This window comes from Mytilus galloprovincialis, chromosome 6, assembly GCF_965363235.1.
Source record: "Mytilus galloprovincialis chromosome 6, xbMytGall1.hap1.1, whole genome shotgun sequence".
Taxonomy (NCBI): Eukaryota; Metazoa; Mollusca; class Bivalvia; order Mytilida; family Mytilidae; genus Mytilus; species Mytilus galloprovincialis.
This window is the reverse complement of record NC_134843.1, coordinates 44,594,189-44,611,860: the sequence shown is the minus strand read 5'-3', so window position 1 is coordinate 44,611,860 and position 17,672 is coordinate 44,594,189. Positions and strand designations below refer to the sequence as shown.

At 31.2% G+C, this 17,672-nt stretch overlaps 1 protein-coding gene across 2 annotated transcripts in view; it reads left to right on the top strand.

The window, feature by feature from the left end:
* Positions 1–13,568, top strand: part of LOC143079694 (diacylglycerol O-acyltransferase 1-like) — a 28,029-nt gene extending 14,461 nt beyond the window's left edge. For both annotated transcript variants that reach the window (XM_076255189.1, XM_076255188.1), the window contains exons 6-16: positions 546–648; positions 1,650–1,793; positions 2,225–2,293; positions 2,541–2,644; positions 5,377–5,415; positions 5,977–6,063; positions 8,161–8,273; positions 9,015–9,080; positions 9,463–9,550; positions 9,959–10,021; positions 10,585–13,568. In XM_076255189.1, coding sequence (XP_076111304.1) covers positions 546–648; positions 1,650–1,793; positions 2,225–2,293; positions 2,541–2,644; positions 5,377–5,415; positions 5,977–6,063; positions 8,161–8,273; positions 9,015–9,080; positions 9,463–9,550; positions 9,959–10,021; positions 10,585–10,734 — 1,026 coding nt within the window. In that variant the 3' untranslated portion in view covers positions 10,735–13,568. The remainder of the gene's footprint in view (positions 1–545; positions 649–1,649; positions 1,794–2,224; positions 2,294–2,540; positions 2,645–5,376; positions 5,416–5,976; positions 6,064–8,160; positions 8,274–9,014; positions 9,081–9,462; positions 9,551–9,958; positions 10,022–10,584) is intronic.
* Positions 13,569–17,672: the final 4,104 nt, after the last annotated feature.

Genomic DNA, 17,672 nt, shown 5'->3' with positions numbered 1-17,672 from the left:
TAAAGTGCATAAATCAATCACTTAAACATGTTGACAATAGATTATAAATTATATCCCAATTTGGCATTTATTACAGAAATTACTTAGTAGTTTGCCATTCAACTTATATAACTTGACATATTTGTTACTATGCAGTTTGCAAGTTCAGCTCACTTTACAAATTACATATTGAATTTGTCTTCTTAGACCTGAAGTTCAAAATAATTTGATGAAATGAAGAAATTATCTACAATTGATATAAAATGATTTTATGTTAAAATAAACAATAGATAGGCAATTGTTTGACTGAAACATTTTTAGCTCACCTGGCCCAATAATATTATTATAGATAGAGATTAACTGTAAACAACAATAATGCTCAGTTATAACTTAAAACTTTATTTTGCATCTGCAGACTACTTTATGCAATTTATTATAAGAAGTTGTTAATTGCTGTGTCCTAAGATAAATTGGTTGATTGTTTATTTTTTTGTGAACCATTAAAGAAAGCAGTTGACTTGTAATTACAGTAAATGCCAATTATATATGTAGCATTTGTTTAACAGGGATGGTTATCTGAAAACACAGGATTTGGGATTACTGTTGTTAACCTGGTATTATGTCTACTCATTCCGAGTACAGTTATATTGGTTTTACACCCTAATCCAAGTAAGTGAATCAATATGCCATTATATGGCTAATTTAGTAAGAATACTTTCAGGGTGGATTTTGATATCTATTTCTTTTATTTTCCAAATCAGGTAATAAACTTGTTCAGTAAATTCCTTGCTGATTGGTAATTTTTTTCCAATTTCATCTTTAAAACTAAATTTAGACCTTTATGATTGTGTGACTTTAACTAAGATTTTGTTGTTAGTTCCATATCTCAGAGTTTGTTATGATGTAATTTATTATAGCAACAATTTTATTACCATCTTTAGGTGTTTATAGTATGCATTTTATAAAAACATATTATTTTTTGGGAAGAGGGGCATCAAGGTTTTCCATTGCCCGTCTGTACCTACATATGCATTTCCCAAAATTTGTTTCTGCTTTCCAACTTTAGTATGCTGCAACCAAATCTTATATAAGTTATAAGTAAAATTGAGAATGGAAAATGGGAATATGTCAAAGAGACAACAACACGACCAAAGAGCAGATAACAGCCAAAGGCCACCAATGGGTCTTCAATGCAGCAAGAAAATTCCGCACTTGGAGGTGCGCCTCAGCTGATCCATAAATAAAAATGTGTATAGTTCAGTGAAAATGGACATCATACTAAACTCCAAAACATGAATGAACTAAAATTTATAAAACATACAAGACTAACAAAGGCCAGAGGTTCCTGACTTGATACAGGTGCAAAATGTGGTGGGCTTAAACATGTTTTGTGAGATCTCAACCCTCCCTTATACCTCTAGCCAATGTAGAATAAACAAACACACAGCAGACACACAGTAAAACTCAGTTAAAAGGAGTCAGAGTCTGACTACTAGCATGCCAGCTCCAGACCTCATTTAAACTGATTGAAAAATTATGTCAAAGGCCTGTTTACATAGATAATTCAATATGGTAAATTTAATTCTTATAAATACTTTATTTTGTGAAAATTATGGTTACAGATTTATTCATATCACTAGTTGTATAATATTCTAATTTTTATTTTGTAGTTTTTTCCTGTATCACATGTGGGATGTACTCAGTGATGTTCTTGAAGCTGGTGTCCTACTTCAGTGTCAACAGATGGTGCCGCTTACAGAGGACAGAAAATACAAAGATTAAAAGAAGAAAATCTTTAAGTGTATCAGAATCAAGTAAGATTCATGTAAAGCCATAACTTTGTTACCCAACTTAAAAATAAAATTAGGAATGGAAATGGGGAATGTGTCAAAAAGACAAATATGTGACCAAGGGCAGAATATTTTGAGGGACATTTCATATCTGATTTACTAGACTCCAAGTTTTCCACACGTTTTTTCTGGAATTTTGTTCCAGTCTGATGATTTTGTGCAGAGTTATGATCCTTTACCTTAGTAAATTCACCAAAATATTCAGTTTTCAGCACAGGTATAGTTCTTCTGATTTAACCTTGTTAAGATTGATGACCCTTAAGTTCCTGACTGTCATTTAAAAGGGTAACCACCATTTCAAAAACTGTTTTTTGTTTAAATCCTGGATCTGAATGTAATTGTGTGTTAAAATTCTTTTTGTTATTAAGAGTAAATGAATTCATTTGTACTTACAGTGCTCAAATCAGAAAATGGAAAACCAGAGACAATGCTTGTCAATTATCCAGATAATCTGAACTATACAGGTAATTATTATTGAAGCTTGCTCGCAAATAAATTCAATTCGAAAAATACCATGGCATAAAAAAAAACAGTCATATTAGTGAGGAATGAAAATAAAAACTTCAAATTTATAAAAAAAAATCCAGCATTCTTATATAAGATACAAGTCTTTTGTTTGCTTTGGCCAAAGAAATCCAAAATAATTTAGGAATCTCAAAAAAATATTGATCACTATGCTATAAATTTAAGACTAGACATTTTTTATTACAGATTTATACTATTTCCTGTGTGCACCCACTTTATGTTATGAGTTGAATTTCCCAAGGTCCCTGAGGATCAGGAAGAGATTTTTACTGAAGAGAGCAATAGAAATGGTATTTATGAATTTTCAAAATATGTTTTCCAGGAAGACATTTAAAGATATTTTTATGTGTAAAACAGATGCCTGTTCTTTTTTGGGGGGGGACGATTACTCAGGAGTGAAATCACAGAAAAATTCTTTAAAAGGCGTCAGCTGTTAGCTGAAACATATAGTAGTTTCTCTGTTTGTTAGGCACCACTAAATCCAAAAACTTCAATTAAGTAACAAAAATTGGTATCTAGAACAGGTTTTTGTCGAGCTCGACATAGGGATAGTGATCCAGCGGCGGCGGCGGTGTTAGCTCACTTCTTAAAAGCTATATATTTTAGAAGGTGGAAGACCTGGATGCTTCATATTTTGTATATAGATGCCTCATGTTATGAAGTTTCCGTCAGTCACATGTCCATTGTCCTTGACCTCATTTTCATAGTTCAGTGACCACTTGAAAAAAAAGTTCAGATTTTTTGTAATGTTAAATTCTCTCTTACTGTAAGTAATAGGATAACTATATTTAGTATGTGCGTACCTTGCAAGGTCCTCATGCCCGTCAGACAGTTTTCACTTGACCTCAACCTCATTTCATGGGTCAGTGAACAAGGTTAAGTTTTGGTGGTCAAGTCCATATCTCAGATACTATAAGCAATAGGTCTAGTATATTCGGTGTATGGAAGGACTGTAAGGTGTACATGTCCAACTGGCAGGTGTCATCTGACCTTGACCTCATTTTCATGGTTCAGTGGTTATAGTTAAGTTTTTGTGTTTTGGTCTGTTTTTCTCATACTTTATGCAATAGGTTTACTATATTTGTTGAATGGAATGATTGTAAGGTGTACATGTCTAGCGGGCAGATGTCATCTGACCTTGACCTCATTTTCATGATTCAGTGGTTATAGTTAAGTTTTTGTGTTTTGGTCTGTTTTTCTCATACTTTATGCAATAGGTTTACTATATTTGTTGTATGGAATGATTGTAAGGTGTACATGTCTATCGGGCAGATGTCATCTGACCTTGACCTCATTTTCATGGTTCAGTGGTTATAGTTATGTTTTTATAAGCCCGTCGTCTTTTAGACGGGACGTATTATGGTATACCGTTGTCCGTCCGTCCGTCTGTCTGTCCGTCCGTCCGTCGTCCACACTTCGGACAATAACTCAAAAACACTTTCACCAATTTCCATGAAACTTAAGTGAATTGTTTATATCTATTGACGTAAGCTCCCTTTCGTTTTTTTTTTAATTTCAGATTTTAAGTTTTGGATTTATGGGACTTTATTCATAAGAAAGGGGGGATTTTCAACACTTCGGACAATAACTCAAAAAGGCTTTCACCAATGTCCATGAAACTTTGGTGAATTGTTTATATCTATTGATGTAAGCTCCCTTTCAATTTTTATAAATTTCAGATTTTAAGTTTTGGATTTATGGGGCTTTATTCATTAAAAAAGGGGGATTTTCAACACTTAGGACAATAACTCAAAAAGGCTTTCACCAATGTCCATGAAACTTTGGTGAATTGTTTATATCTATTGATGTAAGCTCCCTTTCAATTTTTATAAATTTCAGATTTTAAGTTTTGGATTTATGGGGCTTTATTCATAAAAAAAAGGGGGATTTTCAACACTTCGGACAATAACTCAAAAAGGCTTTCACCAATGTCCATGAAACTTTGGTGAATTGTTTATATCTATTGATGTAAGCTCCCTTTCAATTTTTATAAATTTCAGATTTTACATTTCCGTGTTATGAATTTTTATGCTTAAAAAAGGGGGGATTTTCCAATTTTGGGACAATAACTAACACTTTCACAAAATTTTATGCAACTTTGATAAATTGTTTATATCTATTGACATAAGCTCCCTTTCCATTTTTATAAATTTTAGATTTTACATTTTCTTAAGTAATGAATTTTTATACTTAAAAAAGGGGGATTTTATGAAACTTTGGTGAATATATTAATGTAACATCCCTTTTGATTTGTATATATATTTCTAGTTGATCATATAAATTCATTTAAAGCATAAAAGACAAGTTAAAAGAGCAACGGGCGTATCATGCGCTCAAGCGCAGCCCTTTATTGTGTTTTGGTCTGTTTTTCTCATACTTTATGCAATAGGTTTACTATATTTGTTGTATGGAATGATTGTAAGGTGTACATGTCTAGCAGGTAGATGTCATCTGACCTTGACCTCATTTTCATGGTTCAGTGGTCAAAGTTAAGTTTTTGAGTTTTGGTCTTTTTATCTAATACTATATGTCATAGGTCAACTATATTTGGTGTATGGAAATATTTTATGATCTATATGTCAGTTGTGCAGGTTTTATTTGACCTTGACCTGGTTTTCACAGTTCATTGCTCAGTGTTAAGTTTTGTGTTTTGGTCATTTTTCTTAAACTATAAGCAATAGGTCAACTATATTTGTTGTATGGAAGCATTGTTAGCTGTACATGTCTGCCTGGAATATGGTTCAACTGACCTTGACCTCATTTTCATGGTTCATGTTAAGTTTATGTGACAGTCGTAATAAAGCTTTATATTTAGGAGTATCAACATAATATCAATGATTAGTAAAGAAGGCGAGACATTTCAGTGTGTGCACACTTGTTATTTCATCTTCTTTGTATTTTTCAATGTAGAGTGAGTACAATGTTTGTTGTGCAAGCATGTGTAATATAACTTTAATATTGTCACTTAGTTTAGTGAGATGTTTTTTTCACTGTTACATTTCCATATCCTTGTATGTTTCAGATTTTTTTGTCTCAGCTGATAATGGCCTTAATACAACAGGTATATATAGCTACATAATAAGTACACTACTTTTGTTTGTAAGTCTCATGTGTATAACTTCATCAGTAAAATCCACACACATAATTAGTTTTTAGTCTTTGAATTCTTGATAGCTTATCTAGCTTTCAGTTCAAAATGAATTTTAAGCCAAATATTCCTTTCTGTTACATTCTTTTGTAATGAAATGCAAGTATGGTAGAGACTAAAAGATGTAATTGATTGGTTGTCAGTATTTAACACCACTGTTCACACTCTTGGATATACTATGGCAGCCAGTTTCCATTGGTGGAGAAAGCACAAGCACTTTTAGAAAAATCACACAACTTTGGTAGGAAAACTGTTAATCTTTATAAATTATTATGAGACAGAAGTTAAACCTTAACGCCACAAATGGGTTGTGAACTCTCAACCTGATTGTTGATAGGCTATTGATTATTGTAGATAACTCAGTCAACTGAGGCCTCTACTGACAAAATAAAAAGATGTCGGAAAAGGTTGATAGATCCATCAGAAGAAGTTCACATTATGATATGGATATTTTTAAAAGATTTTTTTTTGTAGTGGATCATTCCAACAGTAAACAATTCAATGAAACCTTTAAGTGAATTGGAATTCCCAAGAATGGTGGAGAGATTACTGAAATTAGCAGTAAGTGTTCAGGAGATAAAAAGTACTGATGAAGAAATTCTATACTTGTGATCACTCATCCATGTATCTCATTGGTGGCACATCTGATGATAAAAAAATAAATAAATTAGCAAACAAAATATTTCCGGAAAATTGTAATTTTTAGCTCACCTGGCCTAAAAGGCCATGTGAGCTTTCCTCATCACTTGGCTTCCGTCGTCGTCGTCGTTAACAATTTTTCAAACATCTTCTCCTCTGAAACTACTGAATGGATTTGAATGAAACTTAAAATGATTGTTCCTTAGATTATCCTGCACAAAGTGTGTGCTTCGATTTTTGATCCGTCAAAAAACATGGCCGCCGTTACTTAAAATAGAACATAGGGGTCAAATGCAGTTTTTGGTTTATATCTCAAAAACGGAAGCATTTAGAGCAAATCTGACATGGGGTAAAAATGTTCATTAGGTCAAGATCTATCAGCCCAGAAATTTTCAGATGAATCAAACAAACCATTGTTGGGTTGCTGCCACTTAATTGGTAATTTTAAGGAAATTTTGCAGTTTTTGGTCATTATCTTGAATATTATTATAGATGAAGATAAACTGTAAACAGCAAAAATGATCAGCAAAGTAAGATCTACAAATAGGTTAATATGACCAAAATTGTCAATTGACCCCTTAAGGGGTAAATGTCCTTTAATGACAATTTTTCACAATTTGTTCATCATATTTGCTAACTTTAAAAAATCTTCTCCTCTGAAACTACTGAATGGATTTGGATGAAACTTAGCATGATAGTTCCTTAGATTATCCTGCACAAAGTGTGTGCTTCGATTTTTGATCCGTCAAAAAACATGGCCGCCCTTACTTTAAATAGAACATAGGGGTCAAATGCAGTTTTTGGCTTATATCTCAAAAACGAAAGCATTTAGAGCAAATCTGACATGGGGTAAAAATGTTCATTAGGTCAAGATCTATCAGCCCTGAAATTTTCAGACGAATCAAACAAACCATTGTTGGGTTGCTGCCACTTAATTGGTAATTTTAAGGAAATTTTGCAGTTTTTGGTCATTATCTTGAATATCATTATAGATAAAGATAAACTGTAAACAGCAAAAATGATCAGCAAAGTAAGATCTACAAATAGGTTAATATGACCAAAATTGTCAATTGACCCCTTAAGGGGTAAATGTCCTTTAATGACAATTTTTCACAATTTGTTCATCATATTTGCTAACTTTAAAAAATCTTCTCCTCTGAAACTACTGAATGGATTTGGATGAACTTAGCATGATAGTTCCTTAGATTATCCTGCACAAAGTGTGTGCTTCGATTTTTGATCCGTCAAAAAACATGGCCGCCCTTACTTTAAATAGAACATAGGGGTAAGTTTTTGTGTTTTGGTCTGTTTTTCTTATACTATATGCAATAGGTCTACTAAAATTGGTGTATAGAATGATTGTAAGGTGTACATGTCTAGCTGACAGGTGTCATCTAACCTTGACCTCATTTTCATAATTCAGTGGTCAAAGTTAACTTTTTTAGTTTTGGTCTATTTTTTTAATACTTTATGCATTAGGTCAACTATATTTGGTGTATGAAAATATTTTATGATCTATATGTCGGTTACGCAGGTTTTATTTGAACTTGACCTCATTTTCACAGTCCATTGCTAAGTTTTAAGTGTTTGTGTTTTGGTCTCATTTTCTTTATTTATAAACAGTAAGTCATATATATTTGTAATATTGAAGAATTGTTAGCTGTACATGTTTGCCTGGCATGGTTCAATATGTTCAATAAGGCATTGTTTACCAGGTGAGCGATTCAGGCTCTTGAGAGCCTCTTGTTAGAGTATTATCATTGCTAAACGAATATTAAAAGCAATATAAAATACATGCTGGTTAAACTTTAGCCAACAGTTTTTTTCAGGTAATGATTTAATTTTGTTTAACTAGGATCTAACAAACATGTAATATATTTGCCCCAGTGAAACTGAATATCAATGTTTTTTAACAAAACCTTTTAGATTTTTTTCATGATCAAAATTTGGTTAACTGCAAATCTCAACAATAAATGTATATAGCAATCACATATAAAATTAACAATATTTTACTTTCAGGTACCAAATCATATCATTTGGTTGATATTTTTCTATTGCTTCTTCCATTCGTCGTTAAATGTTATAGCAGAAATATTAAGATTTGGAGATAGAGAATTTTATAAAGATTGGTGGTAAGTCTTAAAAACATTAATAAAATAGATTGCTATTTAGAAAATAGAATTTAACACTCATATAAACATATTAATTTCTAACTTTCAAGTCTATTTTTTTTTTTAAAGTTGTAACTTACATGTACAAGGCAGAAACAAATATTGGTATAGTATTTTTATTACAAGATAAATTTTCATTTACTTTCATATTCTCTAAAGCTAGTGAACTTATACATATATACATACAAATGTATTGGCTTATAAAAGAGTTTTCTGTAACCACTTGACTAATATGCTTGATTCCAATCTTTATCCTTGTTTTCAAAATTCCAATAGGGAACATAAGTATTATCTAATTTTTATGTCGAAACATTTGGTTGTGGAATTGAATAATGTACATTAAAATAACGACAGATGCTTGAAACATCAAGTGGACACATATGATTGAATAATGTGAATAGGATCAAACAATTGATAATTTCAAGCAGGCTAAATGACCTTGTTAGCTCATGGATGCAGGATCCAGTTGGCCCATGGCATTGTCTACTTGTCTTCATCTTATGAGTTTGAATATTCATTTGGTATTTTCCTACTGTCTTTTATATTCAACATTTTATTCTACACACAAAAGAAATTTTGAGTAACCTTTGTTATTAGGGTTACTTTGACCTTTATACCATGATCTAATGTATCCTGTTATTCTTAAATATGATTTTCAAGAGTGGTATATTTGATACCGGTATTTGATATTTTCTTTATCAGGAATTCAGAAACAGTAGACAAATTCTGGAAAACCTGGAATGTACCAGTACATAGATGGTGTGTAAGGTAAGTAAATATTTACTGTCACTACACTTATTAATAAAGGATCCCAACACTTCTATTACAACTAAATTATTTGAATTTTTATTAATTACACAAAATTCATGTGTGTTTATTTGGTATGCCATTCAGGATTTTTATTAGATAAATTAATATTAAATTAATTACATTGAATTACCAAAAATATGTTGAGTACAACAGACTACACACACCACTAATACCAGACTCCTAAAAAATATTTAAAAATAATGAGAATAGGATATAACACATGGTTGAGATAACCGGACTTGGTTCCGGAAAAAAAAACAAACATTTGTGACAGTTTTTGATTTAAATTATAAAAAGTGGTTAATAGCGAATCATTTTCTGTTGATGTAATTTTTTTCAGACATTTGTTTAAACCACTGGTAAAAAGGGGATATTCCAAAATGTTTGCTTCAGTGGCTGTCTTTGCATTATCAGCATTTTTTCATGAAGTAAGTTTGATACCACACTTGATTAAATGTATCCACGGTTTCATCAATCTAATATCATTTATTTTCTGATTTAGTTATGATAAAAAAAAAGGTCTTTGAGAAAGGGGCATATTTAAGAGGCATTAGCTGTCAAATTCATTAATACTAAAGTAACTCATTCATAGATTTTATTTATAACATTCTAAAATATGTATCAGCAGCGTCAGAATGATGATTTTAATGTATGAGCCTTCTTCTGATAATTGATAATTGGAAGTTTTCACTATGTTGAATGGACTTAAAATTTTGAAGTAGTTGTAAGCTTCATCGAGTGCATTCTTGTTTGGTATTACAAACAATTTTATGTTTTATTTTCATTCTTCCACTAAGAAAAATATTTTTGAACAATCTATTTTTCTTTTATTACAGTTTATAGTCAGTGTACCATTAAGAATGTTCCGAGTATGGGCATTCTCTGCTATGTTGGGACAGGTAAGTTTTCTTTACACTCATGGTTTTCCATTGATTTAATTAATTTCTGGCATTCATGTGCAGAAAACTTTTCTGACTGAAGGGATATATATATTGTGAAAACAACTTTAATCGAGGGAGCTGTTCACTTATTCAATATTCATATCTGTGAAATTGCTTGATCCAACTAGTGAGCATTGAAAAGTCAGACACATCATTAAGTATAGACAACTTGTAAAAAGACAAGTGAATTTCAGATTTTCTAAGTCTGTAGTCCATATCGATGCTTCATATACACTTCTTAAATTAGTTATTCTCTGAACTCAGTTGATAATATTTCGTTTGAGTGTTTACGGTTACCAAAAAATTTCCAAGGTACATCTATTGTTTATATGCCATTATTAAATGCTGTGCCTCTAGGAAATATTAATCTTCAGTTTTAATCCATGTATATAATCAAGAATTGATTATTAATTTCTATTTGTTCCAGAGCATAATCATCATAAAAATTATGATAATAATCTAGTAATTGCATATAACATTTTTTTAGATGTAGAAATATATATATTTTAATATATTTTCAGGTGCCGTTTTCATTATTTGTCAACAAATATTGTCGTCATGAGAAGTATGGTAACATGGCCGTGTGGTTGTCTCTGATTCTAGGACAGCCTATTGCTATATTTGCATATGTCCATGACTATTACATAATACATTATGCAGCACCTACCTGAACAATGGCAGCCTTTTTTTCTTTACTGTGATACATAATAAGAACAATATGATATAGACTTCAGCTTTATTCTGAATTGAAAAAAAATGTTTAAAAAAAAATCATTTATATCTTATTGTCATGATCAATTCTATCTGATAGATGCCATAATTGTTAAATTAATGCTATCAAGCATTGTATAAACATAATGTATAGTTTTTCAATATTTTGCCAATCCGTTCAGTTTAAATCCATACTTCTGTTTTGTATTTATAATATTTAATTTGTCTAAAGGCAGCTAAAAGCTCCTTACATTTCAAAATCATGGATGACAGAATCTTTAGACAATTTGTCACTAAAAATTCTTTAAGGACATGTTTAAAATGGTTATACACTGATTATACATGGTAATTTTGCAATAACTTAGTCACAAGGTCAAAGGAATAGATGATGTTCTCATAGAGATAAAAACTAGCTTTACATGAGGTATGAAGGGATAGATTTTAATGAATACTTTTATGTATATGACAATATTATAATACTTTGTAAGATGATCATAGTTATAACTTAAACCATATAACAATGTCATAATTATTAGAATTAATGGTAATGGTATTTTTGTTTAACTGTCTCTCCTTTGTGTGAATAACATCCATAATCTTTAATGTTATAGTTTCTGTTTTAGTAATGAATGTATTTTGTCCATTAAAAGATATGATGCTACTTCAAGCACATGCATCATGGAAATGAAATATAAAATTTTGTGAACAATTCATAAGTGTTAATATTTTCTTGTTATTTGTCTTTTATATGTTTTTCAATGCAAACACAATGACTTTTTTATTTTATATAGTATTTTGTATATCAGTTTGACACTTTCTTACAAATTTCCTGATAACTTGTCATATTTAGCATTTTCAATGTTTTTTGTTTCACCTTCAATAAATGTCAGTGAGTGAGGCATAGGTATTACTTTTCTGATGGCAGCAGCATCCTCGTTTTAGTGTTAAGATTTAGTCCAGTTTAGAAAAAAATAGCTTATGATACACCATTATGTGTATAATACATTCAACATTCATGAAAAAAAAAATATTCTGCTTCCCAAAATTGCTTCAGACTTTATTTTTTGAATTGTAATTTTTTTTTTATAACATTTTTTATGATTTTTTGAGTAATAGACCATTAGACTGTTGGTTTTCCCATTTGAATGGTTTTACACTAGTAATTTTGGGGCCCTTTACAGCTTATTGTTCGGTGTGAGCTAAGGCTCTGTGTTGAAGGCCATACATTGACCTGTAATGGTTTACTTTTATAAATTGTTATTTGGATGGAGAGTTGTCTCATTGGCACTCACACCACATCTCCCTATATCCATTGATATTTGGAATTTTATATTTATCAAATCTTATTGGTATTAATATTGTAAGACCTAATTTTTTAATCATGGTCTTCTAAGTTTTTTAAAAGTATTACAGCACTCAGTATTAGGTTTTGAATAGGTCTATAAGTAAATAAATAAGGATGTCCATTCCCATATATAGGTGTATTGTGGGAGTTTATTAAATAACTGGTTCTCCTTTTGCTGCAAACCAGGCGACATATCTTGCTGTCTTTATATTGACATTTATATTGTATAATTGTATACTATATGTTTGCTTCGTTTTGCAATAATGTTTAATTATTTGTAATTTTCACTGTAATCTTTTTTAAAAATGATTGAAAATGAAATTGCTTTATAATCATTTTGTATAAAAATTTGTTAAGAATTAAGAAATATGAAATGTAAATCCATCCAGAAAAGTGTTTTGAAAACTTGTTATTGATAAGATGTGCTAGAATATGTTAAACTTTATACTAAGGGTTATTAAAATGTGCAGTAGCAATGCTTTTAAACTCGTGTATTTCAATTTTGTTTGCACTATTACACCATAAGTGCCTTGATCTTCGATATAGTTATTTATTTTCAAGTAAACCCTGGATTAAAAGTCAGTGGATTGTTTGTTTTTGGGGTATTTCAAAGATATTTTGTTGCCAGTAATAGTGTCAAAGATTTATTCCTTTTAATGCAGATTTGTTTGGTTTTAAAGATTTCGCTGTGCTCATTTATTTGTATATTTTCTGAGTCATTCCCCATGCCGACCAAATTACCCACACCATTAGACATTGCTTGAAGAAAACTTATTTTTGCTACTTCTAAATAACTCATATGTGCTTACCTATACTCTAAAGATATTTTTGGGAGTTTAAGATTTTTTAGATAATCTTCTGAAAAGGAGGTAAAATAAAAGTCATTGCTTTTCTAGTCAGAATTGACAAATTCTCAAAACACTGTTTGTTTAGTCAAGCTAGAGGGCTAATTAATTTATTGATCATTGGATTCTTTGAAAAATTAAGTGTAAGAATTTTCTATATTGATAATGTAACTAGACGTGATTCCGTAGAAAACATTGTGTAATCCTACTGCGAATTTCTTAGGTCACCAGGGTCCAGATTAAGCTCACTTAACATTATTTTTGTATACAAAATTTACCTCAGTTTCATTTCTTTGTGCCATATTTATGTTATAACTATTATTTTATACTATTTCATCTCACCTGCCTCAAGAGAAAGTTTCAGGTAGTTTTATCACTTAGCATTCAACTGTTTATGTATTTGTAATAAAATGATGAATGAATAGAAGAGAAGAATCAAATTTAGCAAAAAACTTAAGGAATGCACCAAACATGGTCATCAAAATCTTTTATTTAATCATGCCACAGATACCATAAATCAATTCAAATTGCCTGACAGGTATTGTTCCTATTCATTTCTTTTCATGATAGATGAATAATATGAAATAAATTTATATATCTTTAATACTTAGTGTTGATAATTCTTCAAACTCTGTATGGGATATTCACATTTGGAAAACTTGACACATATGTGCATGAGTTATTGATAAAAGAACTTTTATCTCACTTGATCGTTTTGAAATGCAAGCTTATCTGAAGACCTAGACAAAGACTACTCTGACTCTTGACAACCTTATATAAAATACACTTAAGGTCAATCTGGGATATATTATTTTCTAGTGCTTCTCCTGATGAAAATAATTGAATTCAGACTCGTCAATAGTCCGCAAATCATAACAATTGGAAACTAAACAATAACAAGGTTATGAAGCATTGACAAAAGATATTAACAAAATTATGGTTCAAATCTAGCTTAGGCCATCTATGACTGAGGGTACAAAAGCATATTGAATAAATTGACATAAACTAGACAATAAATTAACAGCAAATATCAATGATATGTCATGTTACCACACTCAAATCAAATTACTGTCAGAATGCCTGAACAAAAACGAACTTAAAGAGCATTGAACACAGGAATTTCAAAATATTTTGCCAAATCCAACCAATGTCATCAATGGCTTAGGGAGAAAAGCCTTAGTGTTTCAAGTTATTCAGCATTTTATCAACAGTTATTAACAGAAAATGATGGAATCAATAATCAGTCATCACAGGAGGGTTAATTACTTGTCTGGTGATACCTTCAGAGACCAAACATTCAGAAGCAGAACCATTGTCCCAGTAATTGTTTTTAATTTGATAGATGCTTTTGTGTTCTGTTAAATTGTTTTTTTTTTTAAATTGTAACACGATGATGACTGCTGTACCCATATGTCAGACACAGCAATGAATGTGTTTTTAATTTGATAGATGCTTTTGTGTTCTGTTAAATTGTTTCTTTTAGAATTGTAACACCATGATGACTGATGTACCCATATTTTGACTATTTTATTTATTATGTCTGTTTAGTTCAAGCATCATTGTAAATGTAACGGAATTTGATGACACTGTCGTACAAAGTGAGAAGTTTAGTGCTATAAAACCAGGTTTAATCCACCATTTTCTACATTTGAAAATGCCTGTACCAAGTCAGGAATATGACAGTTGTTGTCCATTCGTTTTTAATGTGTTTTGTCATTTGATTTTGCCATGATTAGGGACTTTCTGATATGATTTCCCTCTGAGTTCAGTATTTTTGTGATTTTACTTGTATATAGATGCCTCATGTTATGAAGTTTCCGTCTGTCACATGTCCATTTTCCTTGACCTCATTTTCATGGTTCAGTGACTACTTGAAAAGAAGTTAGATTTTTATGCTCCATTTATGGGCATTCTGTTATGTTTTCTGGTCTGTGCGTCAGTCTGTCCCGCTTCAGGTTAAAGTTTTTGGTCGAAGTAGTTTTTGATTAATTTGAAGTCCAATCAACTTGAAACTTAGTACACTGTTCCCTATGATATGATCAATCTAATTTCAATGCCAAATTAGAGTTTTTACCCCATTTTCACAGTCCACTGAACATAGAAAATGATAGTTCGGATGGGGCATCCGTGTACTAGGGACACATTCTTGTTTTTAATGTTAATTCCTCTTTTATTATGAGTAATAGGATTACTAACTATATTTGGTATGTGTGTACCTTGCAAGGTCCTCAAACCCATGACAGTTTTCACTTGACCTCTACCTCATTTCATTGATCAGTGAACAAGGTTATGTTTTGGTGGTCAAGTCCATATCTCAGATAGTATAAGCAATAAGTCTAGCATATTCTCGGAGTATGGAAGGACTGTAAGGTGTTCATGTCCAGCTGGCTGGTGTAATCTGACCTTGACCTTGATTTCATTTTCATGATTCAGTGGTCAAAGTTAAGATTTTGAGTTTCAGTCTTTTTTTTTCGAAATACTATATGCAATAGGTAAACTATATATGATGTACATGTCAGTTTGGCAGGTTTTATTAAATAATGACCTCATTTTCACAGTCATTGCCCAGTGTTAAATTTTGGTGCTTTGATCTGTGTTTTTAAGCAATAGGTCAATTATATTTGTTTTATGGAAGAATTGTAAGCTGTACATGTCTGTCTTGCATGGTTCATCTGACCTTGACCTCATTTTCATGGTTCATTAGTTAATGTTTAGTTTTCTTGGTTAAGTTTGTTTCTTAGAAACTATAAGCAATATGTCAACTATATTTAGTGTATTGCAGTACATGTTTTTCTTGTTTGGTTTATATGACCTTTACCTCATTTTCTTAGATCCTGTTAAGGTTATGTGATAGTTGTAGTAAAGCTTTATATTTAGGACTAGCAACATAATATCAATGATTAGTAAAGAAGGATACATGTCAGCGTGTTTTATCAGGAGCATAATTCCATTTATTGCCATACCACCATGTCAAGGAATACTAGTTATGACAATAGTTAAATCTGTACCAACTTTGATGCACCAGATACACATTTGACAAATGTCTCTTTATTATTTTCAAGAATATTTTGCAAATCAAACCTAAAACAAAGCGCTTAAATAACTATAGCTAATCAAAACTTTGAATTAAACCCAAATCTATCTAAAAATATTAAAACATGGCAAATTTATTGTCTTGCCTGGCAAACATATCTTTTCCTTTTCTGATGACAAGTAGGCCATGGATTGTATTAACAATTTGCACATATACGGACCAAATATGTTAACCCAAGTGGAATGACAACAAACTTTATATGGTTGAAGATCATGATGAATAAAGGCAACAGTAGTATACCGCTGTACAAAACTCATAAATCCATGGACAAAAAACAAAATCGGGGTAACAAACTTAAACCGAGGGAAACGCATTAAATATAAGAGGAGAACAACGACACAACACTAAAATGTAACACACACAGAAACGGACAAAGCATCAGACAAAATCCCACGAGAATAACAAATATAACATCAAAACCAAATACATGAATTTGGGATAGACAAGTACCGTGACACGTCTTATCGCAATATGAAATTACACTAAAAAATAAGAGAAAACAAACGACGCAACGTTAAAATGTAACACACACAGAAACGAACAATAATATAACAATGGCCATATTCCTGACTTGGTACAGGACATTTTTAAAGGAAAAAATGGTGGGTTGAACCTGGTTTTGTGGCATGCCAAACCTCGCACTTTAATGGCAATGTTAAATATAACATTGAAATGACAACATAATATTACAGGACTACAATACAAATAAATAGGAGAACGTATTAGACAAAGAAACACATGATTAATGAATAACAAAAAGCATCAGGTTTAAAATTCAATACGTCAAAAACGCGCCTCGTCCACACAAGACTCACCAGTAACGCCCAGATATAAAAGATCGAAAGCGAAAAAAAGTACAAAGTTGTACAGCACTGAAGATCAAAAGTTGAAAAAGGCTGTGTCAAATACGGATATGTTTTATGCTTGGGATAAGAACATCCTTATTATTTAAAACAATTAATGCTATAGCAAACAGTAAATTTTATCAAATGAATATAACAGATATACATAATGAAACTGAAGTATTAACTCATTACAGAAAACAAACACGAATACATGCAATGAGCCAGTTTTCAAAACTTATGAAAATGAATTCTGTTCCTTAGTTAATACATGTATATATGATAGGTTAACATTATTTGGTTTGTAGACTTTCTATGAGGACATTATGTATTAAATATATCATATGCTATACCTTATTTCCATGCTACAATCAAGTTCTGTTTGTCTGATAAGGTCTGGGTTTTTTCAGAAAAACTTAATTTATTAGCCTTACAGGTTCAAAAAGTGGAGAAGAATCTGCTAACTCTTCTGGAGCACAAGAGATCATCCCCAGTCATGTTTTAGTATTCTACTTGACTTTTGGTTGTCCTTTGTTTTTGACAGTCTTTCTTTATAACTCTAGGCTTTGATAGGTAACAATATTTTGTTTTCAACATATATACAAATATTCTTGAATGTATGAAGGTTCATGTTCAAAAACTGCAGAAGGAGTTGCTAACTTGCTAACACAAAATATGTTTTCTCTTTAAGTCAAACTCACTTTAATGGCCACCCAACAATCATTATTCTATAAGCCAATTCATCCATCTGACAAGCTGGATTTATACATGA